The sequence below is a fragment of the Hyperoodon ampullatus genome (assembly GCF_949752795.1).
Source record: "Hyperoodon ampullatus genome assembly, chromosome: 8".
Classification (NCBI taxonomy): Eukaryota; Metazoa; Chordata; class Mammalia; order Artiodactyla; family Ziphiidae; genus Hyperoodon; species Hyperoodon ampullatus.
The window spans coordinates 14,599,939-14,613,262 of NC_136921.1; the positions used below are offsets into that span (position 1 = coordinate 14,599,939).

General features: G+C 42.8%; 1 protein-coding gene across 1 annotated transcript; it reads left to right on the top strand.

The window, feature by feature from the left end:
• Positions 1-46: 46 nt before the first annotated feature.
• FAM124B (family with sequence similarity 124 member B) lies at positions 47-12,484 on the top strand (the record flags this gene model as incomplete). Its single annotated transcript, XM_079710280.1, has 2 exons — positions 47-781; positions 11,831-12,484. 2 exons carry the CDS (start codon positions 47-49, stop codon positions 12,482-12,484), a joined length of 1,389 nt encoding a protein of 462 aa, XP_079566406.1.
• Positions 12,485-13,324: the final 840 nt, after the last annotated feature.

The window sequence follows — 13,324 nt, forward strand, 5'->3', positions numbered from 1 at the left end:
ACCAGTGGGCCCTGCTCGCTTACATCCTTTGTCATCCTTGGGATCCATGATGGACGAGACACAGGAGCCTCTGGCCATGACTGTCCACCTCCTGGCCAACTCCGGGCACGGCTCGCTTCTGCAGCAAACCCTGGACCAGCTCCTGAACTGCATTTGCCCAGAGGTCCGTGTCTTTCTGGTGTCTGAGAGGGTCAGTCCTGTGAAATACTATGACAAATGCCATTCCAAGCGGTCCCGCTTCCCGGGGATGTCTGTTCTGCTCTTCCTGCATGAAAGCCTCGGAGAGGAGCGGCTGTTCCGCGTCCTTGACTCCCTACAGCATTGGCCGTGGCAGTGCTACCCCACCCAGAATGCGCAGGGAAGACCGTGCCCCTATATTCTTGCCAATCAGGAATTCTATAGTCTGGACAACCAGATGCCCGTCTGGGGTGTGAGGCAGGTGCACTGTGGCACCGAGATCCTGAGAGTGACGCTCTACTGCAGTTTTGATAACTACGAGGATGCCATCAGGCTCTATGAGATGATCCTGCAGAGGGAAGCCACCTTGCAGAAGAGCAGCTTCTGTTTCTTCACGCTCTACTACACTGAGAGCTTTGCCCTGCAGCTTTCCCTGAAGCAGCTGCCCCCTGGAGTGTCGGTGGACCCCAAAGAGGCTTCAGTGTTGCAGTTCAAGGTTCAAGAGATTGGCCAGTTAGTGCCTCTTCTACCCCATCCATGTGTCCCCATCAGCCATACCCGGTGGCAAACACAGGACTACGATGGCAACAAGATTCTGCTTCAGGTATTTCTGTTTGGTCTCTATGATCTTTAGATGCACATGGAACTGTGTGATGTGACATCCAAGAGATGATTTAATGTTGTGGTTCTCAACCTTGGTTGCACACCAAAATCTCTGGGGAGTTTTCAAACATTCCCATGCCATGGCTGCACCCCAGGTCAGTTCGATTAGAATCTTTGGGGGCACACTGGCTTGGGTAAATTTTTGAAAAGCTCCTTGGATGATTCTAATATGTAGCTTGTAACGTGGTTGAGAGGCACTGATTTAATAAAATCCCTTCATCTGACAGATAAGGAAGTCCAGATTCTGTGAGCTGGTAACTTGCACAAGTAGTTTGCAGTAGAATCAGGCAACACCCTACGTCTCAGATTTTCCTTTAATCATGCTCCTCAACTATACACAAATACTTTGCCTGCTCTTTGGGTCCAGAAATATCATTAGTTCTTTCCATCTGGACCTAAGGAAGCTGAAGCTGTAATTATGGTTGGGGATGTTAAGTATGCCATCCTATTGACTTAATTTTTAAGCATCTTGCATCACTGTCAAATTTTACCCCAAATAAAGTTATATAGTTAGAACCCTTCAAAATAAAATCTTAAAATTAAAGCCTTCTTCTGTAGGCATCCTATTGAAAGCAAACACAATCGTGATAGCTACCATGTGTCATTTCTTATGAAGGATTATGTGGCAGTTGAACCTTGCTGTTTAGTAGCTGTGTGATCTTTTTTTTTTTTTTTTTGCGGTACGCGGGCCTCTCACTGTTGTGGGCTCTCCCGTTGTGGAGCACAGGCTCCGGACGCGCAGGCTCAGCGGCCATGGCTCACGGGCCCAGCCGCTCCGCAGCATGTGGGATCTTCCCGGACCGGGGCACGAACCCGTGTCCCCTGCATCGGCAGGCGGACTCTCAACCACTGCGCCACCAGGGAAGCCCCTAGCTGTGTGATTTTTGAGTCTTGGGTTCTTCATTAGCACAATGAGGGTAATATTAGCAACTTCCTAGAGTACAGGTTGTTATCTATGCGAAATGACCTGACATTTATAAAGTGCTTAAGATAGTGCCTAGAATGCAATTTTAGCTGTTATTGTTCATATTATGCCCTAGAGTATGTATTTCACATTGATTGTTTTATTTAGTCCTTCTTACAACATAGGAAGTTTTGCAGAAGGGAAAATTGAGGGGTAGAGGGAATAGTTACTTGCCCAAGACACAAGAGGAGGTGTTTACCTGGCTCCAAAGCCAGGCAGCTAACCACTGCAGTCCAGTGCTGTGTGCATGTGTGTGTGTGAAGTGTGTGCAGGCAGGGAGGTGTACGTGATGTTCACAGCAAAATTTCTGTCCTTGAGAAATGGTCAGAAACCCTTTTACGGCCTATTGGATAAAGTAAAAATAGGCTAGAAGACGAATTATCTTTCCTTTTGATTAATTTTGTTGTCATCAGCTTTGAGTTATTAATAAAATATAAGTCATATTGATAGTATATGTAATGATCTCTAAATTATTTACCTTCTCATTCACATAAGGTGGGCAGGCACTGTTTCTGTTAGCTGCCTGTTACATAACTCACTAATTTCCAAGGCATCTAAAGTTTTCCCTTCAGCCTTAGTTAATCTCCAGAATCTAAACCTCACTGTCAAGCAAAAATTTAATATGTGTGTGCAGCAGGGGGCATGTTTCTGTTTCAAAGGCTAACTGACATTTTAACTTCTGAACCACGGCTTATACAACTTAGTTCCTTTGGAAAGTTAAATGAAATTTGGGGAGTGAAGAATAGTTTTTTGGATAAAGAAGTCAATGAGTTTAGGCTTTTGCCAACAAAACGGGCAATTATCTTCTGGAAACTTCTGTTTCTGGTGTCATATAAAAGTCCCTGAAGAAAGCATATACAAAGGCTTGGCTATAATACACTATAAAAGATAATACCTTGTAGCTACTTCACTCCTATAATGGGGTGAATTTTTCCGGATAGAAAGCCCAGCCCAAACTTCCTTGGGGGCAGAGAGGATGGGGGGGCAAATGAACTGGGTTTTGTAAGTAAGTAGCCTGAGTCTTGAGGCTTAGGAGCTGACTCCCAGCTCTGCCAGTTCCTCAGACAGGCCCTTGTGGTCACCAGCTGGCTGCCAGCAGCTCTAAGGACTATCCTTTTGAGTTCCTCACCCTACAATGGTCCAACAAAACTTCTGGACTTCATGTCAATCGGACCAACTTGGATCTGATTCTCTTCTCTAAATCAATCATTGCATTCAGGGAAATGGGATTAGGTGGATTAGTTTAGTTCTGAGGCAAAGGCTCTACTACCATGAATCCCGAGATTTTTTGTGGACTCAGACTCTCTTGGCACTCATGGAGGCGGGGGACAAGGGTCCCCAAGGAAGATCAATGAGGGGACAAATGCTGGGTGGTAAAAATGACTAATGTCCACCAGTGAAAGAAACTAATATCTATTTAAGGGAGAGCTTTAATCACAAGTTAACTTCCCCATGTGTAACCCCTCCAGGATGGACATGTGTGTGAGGTGGGGGGAAAAGGGAGAGATGCTAGACCCAATGAGGGTGATGGGCAAAGCTTCCCTGAGAGGTGATGCCTGGGCCTGGCTGAGCTGGATGGCCCAGAAGGAAGTAGCTAGATGGGGAAGGGAGGTAAGTGTTCCAAACAGAGGAGATGGTGGGTGACAATGTGTGGAATAGCATTTCCTTAGCAGGCATGTTCAGAAAAGCGCCTGTCATTCCATGTGCCTGGAGAGAAGGGAGGGGGTCGGGGGGAGGAGGATGGGCAGGTGGGTAGAGGTCACATCATCAGGCACGTGGTCAGCCACTGGAGGTAAGCACCACGAGGACAGGGACCTTTTTCGGTCCACTCTTTTTTTTTTAATTTTTGAATTTTATTTTATTTACTTTTTATACAGTAGGTTCTTATTAGTCATCAGTTTTATACACACCAGTGTATACATGTCAATCCTAATCTCCTGACTCATCACACCCCCACCCCCACCCCCCTGTGGCTTTCCCCCCTTGGTGTCCATATGTTTGTTCTCTACATCTGTGTCTCAACTTCTGCCCTGCAAACCAGTTCATCTGTACCATTTTTCTAGGTTCCACATACATGCGTTAATATACTTGTTTTCCTCTTTCTGACTTACTTCACTCTGTATGACAGTCTCTAGATCCATCCACGTCTCAACAAATGACCCAATTTCGTTCCTTTTTATGGCTGAGTAATATTCCATTGTATATATGTACCACATCTTCTTTATCCATTCGTCTGTCAATGGGCATTTAGGTTGCTTCCATGACGTGGCTATTGTAAATAGTGCTGCAATGAACATTGGGGTGCATGTGTCTTTTTGAATTATGGTTTTCTCTGGGTATATGCCTAGTAGTGGGATTGCTGGGTCATATGGTAATTCTATTTTTAGTTTTTTAAGGAACCTCCATATTGTTCTCCATAGTGGCTGTATCAATTTACATTCCTACCAACAGTGCAAGAGGGTTCCCTTTTCTCCGCACCCTCTCCAGCATTTGTTGTTTGTGGATTTTCTGATGATGCCCATTCTAATCGGTGTGAGGTGATACCTCATTGTAGTTTTGATTTGCATTTCTCTAATAATTAGTGATGTTGAGCAGCTTTTCATGTGCTTCTTGGCCATCTGTATGTCTTCTTTGGGGAAATGTCTATTTAGGTCTTCTGCCCATTTTTGGATTGAGGTGTTGTTTCTTTAATATTGAGCTGCATGAGCTGTTTATATATTCAGTCCACTCTTATACTCCCAGTACCTAGAACAGCATCTGGCACATGGTAGGCAAATCCATTCTTGTGTGAATGAGCAAAAGCTTTGCCAAGTAGCTTCTATCTTATTCTGACTGTAATCAGCAGTCACTGACAGAGCCACTGAATGGTACTGACATGTACAATTCGCATTATGAGGATCAAAAAGGAGAGTATACATGGAGGTGCTTTGTAAAGTAGAAACTGTAGTGCAATTATTGTCTGTGTAAGAAGGCTGCTAGCTGTCTCTCCATGTCTTTTCCCACATAACCTCCTGTCAGCACACACTGTCTGATGCTTCTTAGAGCCTAGGATGTGTATTTTTGATGAGATTGATATTAGGGTACCTAGTAGATGCTCAGTAAATGAATGAATGTCTGAATACATAAGCAGGTATGTCAAATGTTTATTCATCCACCAAGTGTTTATTAAATGCATACCTTGGGGGCTTCCCTGGTGGCACAGTGGTTGAGAGTCCGCCTGCCGATGCAGGGGACGCGGGTTCATGCCCCGGTCCGGGAAGATCCCACATGCCGTGGAGCCGCTGGGCCCGTGAGCCATGACCGCTGAGCCTGTGCATCCAGAGCCTGTGCTCTGCAACGGGAGAGGCCACAACAGTGAGAGGCCCGCGTACCGCAAAAAAAAAAAATAAATAAATAAAAAATAAAATAAATGCATACCTTGGGCTACCCTATTCTCCACTTGGCAGTTTTCATTCTGCTGTCTCAGTCCTTAGTGGATGCATCTGCGGTTTGGTACCTGACATAAATTTGGGGAAATTCTCAGTCATTATTATTTCAAACATTTCTTCTATTCCATTCTCTTTCTCTTCTTCTGGTACTCCCATTATTTGTCTACCACTCCTTTTTCAGTTGTCCCATAGTCTTTAGATAGTCTGTTCTGGGTTTTTTTTTTTTTTTTTTTCAGGCTTTTTTTTTCTCTCTGCTTTTCTCTTTCAAGGATTCTATTGATATGTCCTCTAGCTCAGAGATTCTTTCCTCAGCTGTGTTTAGTCTGCAAATGAGCCCATCAAAGGCATTCTTTATTTCTGTTGCAGTGTTGTTGTTGTTTTATCTTTTTGGTTCTTCTTTTAGGATTTCCATCTCTCTTTTCACATTGTCATCTGTTCTTGCATGCCGTTTACTTTATCCATTAGCGTCCTTAGCATATTAATCAGAGTTGTTTTAAATCACAGGTCTGATAATTCCAACATCCCTGCCATGTCTGCTTCTGATACTTGCTCTGTCTCTTCAAATGGTGCTTTTTACCTTTTGTAATGCCTTGTAATTTTTTCTTGATAGCCAGGCATGATGTAGCAGGTATAGGAGCTGCTGCAAATAAGCCTTTATTAATGTGGTAGTAAGGAGTTGGGGGAAGGGAAGCATTCTATAATTAGGTCCCCTCCGTCTTAGTGAGTCTATGCCTTGAACTGTGAATTTCGCAAGTGTTTAATCTTTTTTTTTTCCTCCTTGCTTAGGTGGGTGAGAATGGCTAGAGTGGGCTGGAGTTGAGTACTTCCCTTCTCTCACATGGAAGGTTAGAGAAAGCTGGAGTTGGGTATTTCTCTTCACCCAGGTCAGTTAGGCTCTGATAATATGTCAGCATGTTAGGCTCTGGTTAACTAGTTTCCCCTGAGAGAAGGCCTTTTAAGAACAGAGTGCTCTGGAGTATTTAAAAATGGTCCCTTTTCACCTAGAGATTATCATACTAAGTGAAGTAAGTCAGAAAAAGACAAATATCATATGCCATCACTTTATATGTGGAATCTAAAAAAATGATACATATGAACTTACTTACAAAACAGAAACAGACTCACAGACACAGAAGAATTTATGGTTACCAGAGGGGAAAAGGAGGGGAGAGGGATAAATTAGGGGTTTAGGATTAGCAGATACAAACTACTATATATAAAATAGATAAACAACAAGGACGTATTGTATAGCACAGGGAACTATATTCAACATCTTATAATAATCTATAATGGAAAAGAATCTGAAAAAGACCTGAATCACTTTGCTGTACACCAGAAACTAACACAACATTGTAAGTCAACTATACTTCAATTAAAAAAAAAAGGTTCCTTTTCTCCTTCTCTTTCCGGAAGCACAAGGGGATTTTTCTCTGATATTTATTGTGAGAGTCTAGTCACGCTCCTGGAGGTAAATCTCACAAAATTGGGGGGGCTCCCCTGGGACTGGGTCCTCTGGAGTTTTTAACTCTCAGAGTTGTCCACACTAAGCCTCCAGCTATCTGCCAATTACAGTTCAGGTTTTCCTCGCCCCGTCCTTGTTCCTGCAGTGGTTTCCACTTCTGATCCTCTTTTCCGGGAAGCCATGACTCCCCGTATTCATTCGTATGTCTCTCCAGTCTTGGGGACTGCTGTTTGCCCTGTGTCCTCACCTCTCATACAGATGCTAGAAGAGTTGTTGCTCTCTCTAAGGCCACCAGTGCCTGAGCTCAGGGTCAGCAGTATTGGCAAATGCTGACCACCCCTTGCTTGAAAGTTTCTCCTCTGTGAGCTTCCATAACTTGGATCTCCTAATTAAAGGATTTATCCTATCTCTCTATCACTTGGACATTTTTTTCAAAGTTTCAGCTCTTTTTGCCCCTAAATCAGGTTTCTGCAACCTCGGAACTATTGACATTTTGGACTAGATAATTCTTTGCGGTGGGGGAGATGTCTTACGCATTAGAGGATATCTAGTGCATCCTCAGTGCTACCGTGAGATGCCAGCACCGACTCCGCTTCCCTGCAGTTGTGACAACAGGAAATGTCTCCAGACATTATCAAATGCCCGCTGGGGGGGGGGTGGTGGTGGTGAAATTTCCCCTAGTTGAGAACCACTGTCCTAAGTTTAAGGTTTCCCTAAGATTAAGAAATAAAGCCCATCCTGGGCATTTAGTTGTCCTCTTTGTTCAACTTACTCCTGTATTTTCATCTCCTCTATCTCTTGAGCTTTTGGCTTTTTCAACTCCCTGTAAGATCATTTAAACATAACATCTCCTCATCTCAGATTCAGTCCAAACAAAACCAAAGTCGTCCTCTGCAACCCTGCCCCCAATTTCTCCAGCTCTGGTCACCCTCCCATTTGCACACGTTTTTCAAATAGGTCATTTTTAAAGCCTCTCTTTTTGGAAGACCCACATTCAGACAGCACCCACCCCCCCCAAACTGTTCAAGTTTTCCTTTGGAGCCATTTCTTTTTTTCTCTTTCCTGCCTTAAACCCACCTAACTTCAATGTGCATTGTTATTACAACATTCTAACTCTTCACTCTGGCTCCAGGCACCTGCTTTATCCTGCACAGGAGTGTTGAATACATTTTTAAATGATGGCTGGATTTATGTTCCTTGTCAGCTCAATAGCAAAATTATTAAATACAATTAAAACTCACTTGTCCGAATTTCAAGGCTCTTCATAATCAGGCCCCCCCGAATGCTTCCTTTGCTTCCTCCTTCTCTGTTTTTTCCAACCTTTTTTCCAGACCTCTAGGCACACTCCCGCACCCATGTATTTTTTGTCATAAAATATACGTAACATAAAAATGTATCACTTTAACCGTTTTGAGTGTAGAATTCAGTGCCTAGTGGTACTTAATAGTACATTTACACTGTACTTCATCATCACCACTATCTATTTCCAGAACATTTTCATCACCCCAAACAGAAACTCTGTACCCATTAAACAATAACTCCACAACTGCCACCCACCCCTGTCCCTGGTAACCTCTAATTTCTGTCCCTATAAATTTGCCTATTCTAGGGACCTCATATAACTGGTATCATACAATGTTTGTCCTTCTGGGTCTGACTTACTTCACTCAGCAAAATATTTTCAAGGTTCATCTATGTTGTAGCATGTGTTAGAATTTCCTTCTTTCACGGGCTGAATAATATTTCATTTTATGGATATCTGCCTTTATATACAGCCTGAGCTGTTCCTTGTCCAGAGATGTCTTTCTCTTCCTCTTCACTTGTCTATCCTTTAAGACCCTGTGCAAGCACCACCTCCTCTGTGAAATCTGCTATAAGCGCATTCTTAACTAGAACATTTTACACCGAAACTTTGTAACACACAACTGTGTATAGATTTCCTCATTCTTGTACCATATAATTTGGGACCTTATGACTCGCCATCTCTTTTCAGTATTTTATTGTAAATGTTTATGTCTGGTAGAGTACCAGACAGACAGCTGCTTCTGAACCATTTGTTGATTGATTAACTGCCTGTTGTCAGGAAATAAGTTTCTCTTCAGAAAAGTAAATATTCCAGAAGCTAGTTTGGCAGAAGCAAACATATATTTCTCTTCATTTTATCAACAGACCTTTAGCTAAGATCATCTTGATATTCTTTATTAGCCATTTAAAATAAAAGAAGATAGTCTCTCGTGAAGTGAGTAATTCATTTGCTTCTTCTGTAGCATTTCTGGGTTCCTTTCTCATTTCTGAGTCTGTCAGAGGCACTCATTCAGACTCTATTCCTCCCGCTTTGTTCCTCTCCTCATTTCCTCCTCATTCTTCATACTCCACACAGACACACACACACACAAACACACACACACACACACACTTCCAACCCTACATGCCTGCTCTCACTCAATACTTTGCTTTATGCTGCCCTGAAGGAATCCTTGTAAGCATGGCTCAGAAGGTTGCTGCTGCTATAGGATGGTGGGTTAACATCATTGGTTTTGGTTAATAAATTAAAATAAGCACCTTTCAAAAGATCAGTTAATTGGGAGAGACTAGACTCAACTCTTAAGTAAGCAAGTTTGGCATTGTTTTGGGGTTTCTTATTATCTATATAATTTGTTCCCATGCAATCTTTTTTCTTTCAATGTAGGAGAAATCCTCTTTTGCTATCTCTTGGAATCACTTTTAGCAAAAGACAATATTATTTTCCCTTCATGATGTCAGTCTGCCCCTTAACAGCTTAATCATGTTTCAGTGATGTATATTCTCTTATTTCTCAAGTGTTTAGAGCCAAATGAATGACAAATGATCTGCCTGTTCATCAAGATAATTACTAATGTTCCCTGAAACTCGAAAACACCTACCTCTCAATTTGTAACATTTTACAAATATTTCTTAGAAAGATGGGCTCTAAATGATCAGAATTCCTACAAATGCATTTCAATTGCTTTTTTGGCAAGAGGAGCTTTATTCTCTCTCAAGAGATTTATCTCAACCACTTGGCATTATGTTTCTCCTGGAAATTCTTCACTCCAACTGCACACACCTGCATTTCTACATTAATAATCTTGTGTTTTCTTCTGCCATATCGTCTAAGGATTTCTCTTAAAAAAGGAAAAGTTGATATTCTCTCTCTTAAAAAAGACTGCAGAAATGGCCATCCACAGGATGAATGTCCTTTGGCAGTTTCTTAGTAAGATTTTGTATCTACCTAATGGCTAATAATTAGGGGCCATACATTTCTATATGCAAATAATGTATAGTTTGTTAGGCATTAAGCTTTATTTATTTATCCAACAGACATCTAGTGATTACTTACCACGTGTTAGGCATTGTACTAGGTACTGGAGATACAATGATGAAGAAGGTGTATACAATCCCGGCACTTCCAGCTGGAGAAGTCTAGAAGAAGATATAGAGAAGTGAGCAGACAGGTGCAAACTAGTGTGGCAACTACTATGATATGGAAAGTACAGGCTGCCAGGACAGCTAGTAATAATATTTGTGATGATGATAACAGCCAACTTACGTTTAGCACTACTATTTCCAGGCCCTGTTGTCATTTAATCTTCTCAAAAACTCTTTGACATTGGTACTTGTTATGATCTCCTTTTATAGATGAGGAAACTGAGGCACAGAAAAATTAGGTAACTTGTCTAAAGTCTCACAACTAATTAGTGGCAGAGCCAATATTTAGGGGTACCTAACTTAGATTTGGTGACATGGAGAAGGCCTCTAAGAGGAAATGATGTGTAAGCTTGGAGTTAACAACAGGTATGAAGGGTCAGAGGTGACATATCCCAGACAAAGGAAATAATATACACAAACACTGACATTAAGAAAGAGCAAATAATGTCCAAAGAATTGAACAAATTTCAATTTTGGCAAGTGGAAGAGATGGCGAATTAGGTTGGAGTAAGAAAGGACAGACTGTGAAGGGTGTGGGAGCCCATACTAAAGGGCTTAGGTTTTTTCTTAAGAAGAGTAGGAAGCCACTTGAAGTCGGACGGTGACAGGATCAAAACTGTTTTCAAAGCTCCTCTGGTAGTGGAGTGGAGAATGGATTAGAGGGAGGCAAGGGCATCCATGGGGTGTCCCTTCGGATGGCTGTTGCAGTAATTCAGACTAGAGATGATGACCTGCCTAGGGTTAATGGCAGTGGATATGGAGAGACAGGAAGGTCTGAGAGATCTTTGGGAGAAAGAGTCCATGGGAATGCGTGACAGGAGGGATAGAGAAGGGAAAATGATGCTCTTGCTTGGTGAATGTGGGGCAAACGATGCCAAGTTCTAAGACAGGGAAAAGAGTAAGCAGAACAGATTTAGGGTGAGGAGGGGGATGAGTTCAATTTGGGACATGTTGACTTTTAGGACCTTGTGCCTGGAAGACAGTTGGATAGGTAGTTATGAAGCTTAAGAGACAGATCTGAACTATAATTAGACTTTCAGAAGCCTTCATCATTTAGACAATAATTGAAGGCAGGGGATTCAACGAGGTTGGCTGGGAGAGTGTGTAAAGTGAAAAAAGAAGATGGCCCGCTTAGCACTGAAGAACTACCTCCTGTCACAAATTGACAGGGGAGGAAGCTCCTTCAGTGGACCCTGAGAAGGGGTGAATGGAAAGGAAGGAGAAAATCCAGAAGAACATGTTGACATAGAAGGTTAAGGGGAAGACGTCTTCATATGTAAAGGAGAAAGGTCAGTCTTGTAAAATTCTACCAGAGCTCAAGTAAAAATTAATGACAAGGAGGCTCCTCTAGATTGGATAGTCTAATATCAACCCTGAACGATTTCTCAATATGGAACTAGCCATGCCAGTTTCCATTTCCAGAAGAAAAAGACTTCATTGGATCAAAAAAAAAAAAAAACCAACAAAAAAAAAGTAGAATATAATGTCAAATGACCTTCCAGGAGGCAAAGGTGGCAGCTCATCCCTTTGAAGGATTGTACTTGTCACTTTTATTCAATTCAACCAACTTTATTGAAAGTCTGCTATGGGCACAGCATGGCAGAAGGCTGAATAGGACGTAGTCTGTTCTTGACACTTAGTTAATGGAAAACATCTGTTACACCTGTTCCTCTTGTCCTTGTCCCATAGGTCCAGTTGAATCCAGGACTTGGTGTTAGGAATGGTGAGCTTGCCTTTCTGAATGACACCTCGGGAGCTGACACACTCCCCCAGGGCTCCAGGCTGACCCCTCTCTCTGTGATTAGGACCCTAGAGCCGAGAAGCCGAAGGAGCCGGGGCAGGAGGTTCAAGGTGGGGTCCGTGGAGCGGCCTGAGCCTGGTGGGAGGACAGTGTCAGACAGCGCTAGTGGCACTTCGTGGAAAAGCCCTGGCCGCTCAGCCCAGCCCAGCAGCCCAGCTACGGACTCCCAGCTGCCTCTGCCTTCACTCCACCTCGAACCCGGGGCCAGAATAAAGGTCCTCAGATGGGAAAACAGCTTTGAGAAGCAAGAGGCAGAGACGAATGTTGACACAGGATTCACCGTGGTCAGCTCTGGACCCAGGCAATCTTTTCTGAGCAGATTTCCAAGGGATCTTTGGCCCCACCAGCCACCATCCTGCTTGTTAACCTCTTCCTTAGGGGCAGCTGCTTCCAAAAACAACGGAATCTTTAAGGAAAGCGTTCATCCTCTGTCACTTGCTGGCCAAAGGGACCTTTGTTCCAGGACGATAATCTCAAAATGTCCCCTTCCTCTGCCAGTCCAGGGTGAAGAAAAAGAAGCAGAAGAAGAATTCTTTATATAGCGTAAAACAACTGTGGTTTTCTAAAACACAAAATCAAATAGAATGTTCTAGAAATGGAGCACTGACCCAGAATCAGCCTGTTTCTTGTTCATCAGAGGGGCTCTAAATGCTAGCCATGCACAGATCTGTATCACTTTTATTTCAAATGTTCAAAGTCTAGTAGTGCTGGTGAGTGGTTTGCTGTCATGGTCATAAGGGAACACAGCCAACGCACAGGGAAAATGCCCAATGCCTCACGTCCTTGGAGACACACTAACACAGCTGGGTGTGTTGAGTTCAGTACCTATCAGGATAATTGCATTATATGCAAATAAGTCAGATGTGTTATGCAATGCTGATTAGAGTCTGTAATTTGGTTTTAATTTTTACTTGCGTTGCATTGCTCATCCCGCTGGGCAGCATGGGCTATTTATTCTTTAGTGTTTTTTAATTTTTATGTGACCTCATTTGGTAACTAGACCCTGTTCACCATTCACCTCTAGTGACTTTTGCCTTTAAAGTTGTTTGCATCTGGAATGAATTAACATGCAAAGTGTTTTGAACATTACAAACATTTCTCTTTTTCTCCTGTTTAATGAGCAGCAACCCTGGAAACCAAAAAAATCTAGTCAATAATGAAAGCTAGGCTCTAGGGTTTTCCGGCTCCTTCATTTCTTTTTTGTTTCCGCACTACCCCAGTGGGGCCCGTGGTTCATATAATTAAGCAGAGAGGAGTGGAATGTGATTGGATGATTCGAGATCTCCACTGAGTGTGGCAGGAAGATTGCATTGGTTGGGTCACTGGAGCCGGACTTGGGTTTTTTTGGCCATGTTCAAATTCCTGAATTTCTTTGCAGTACT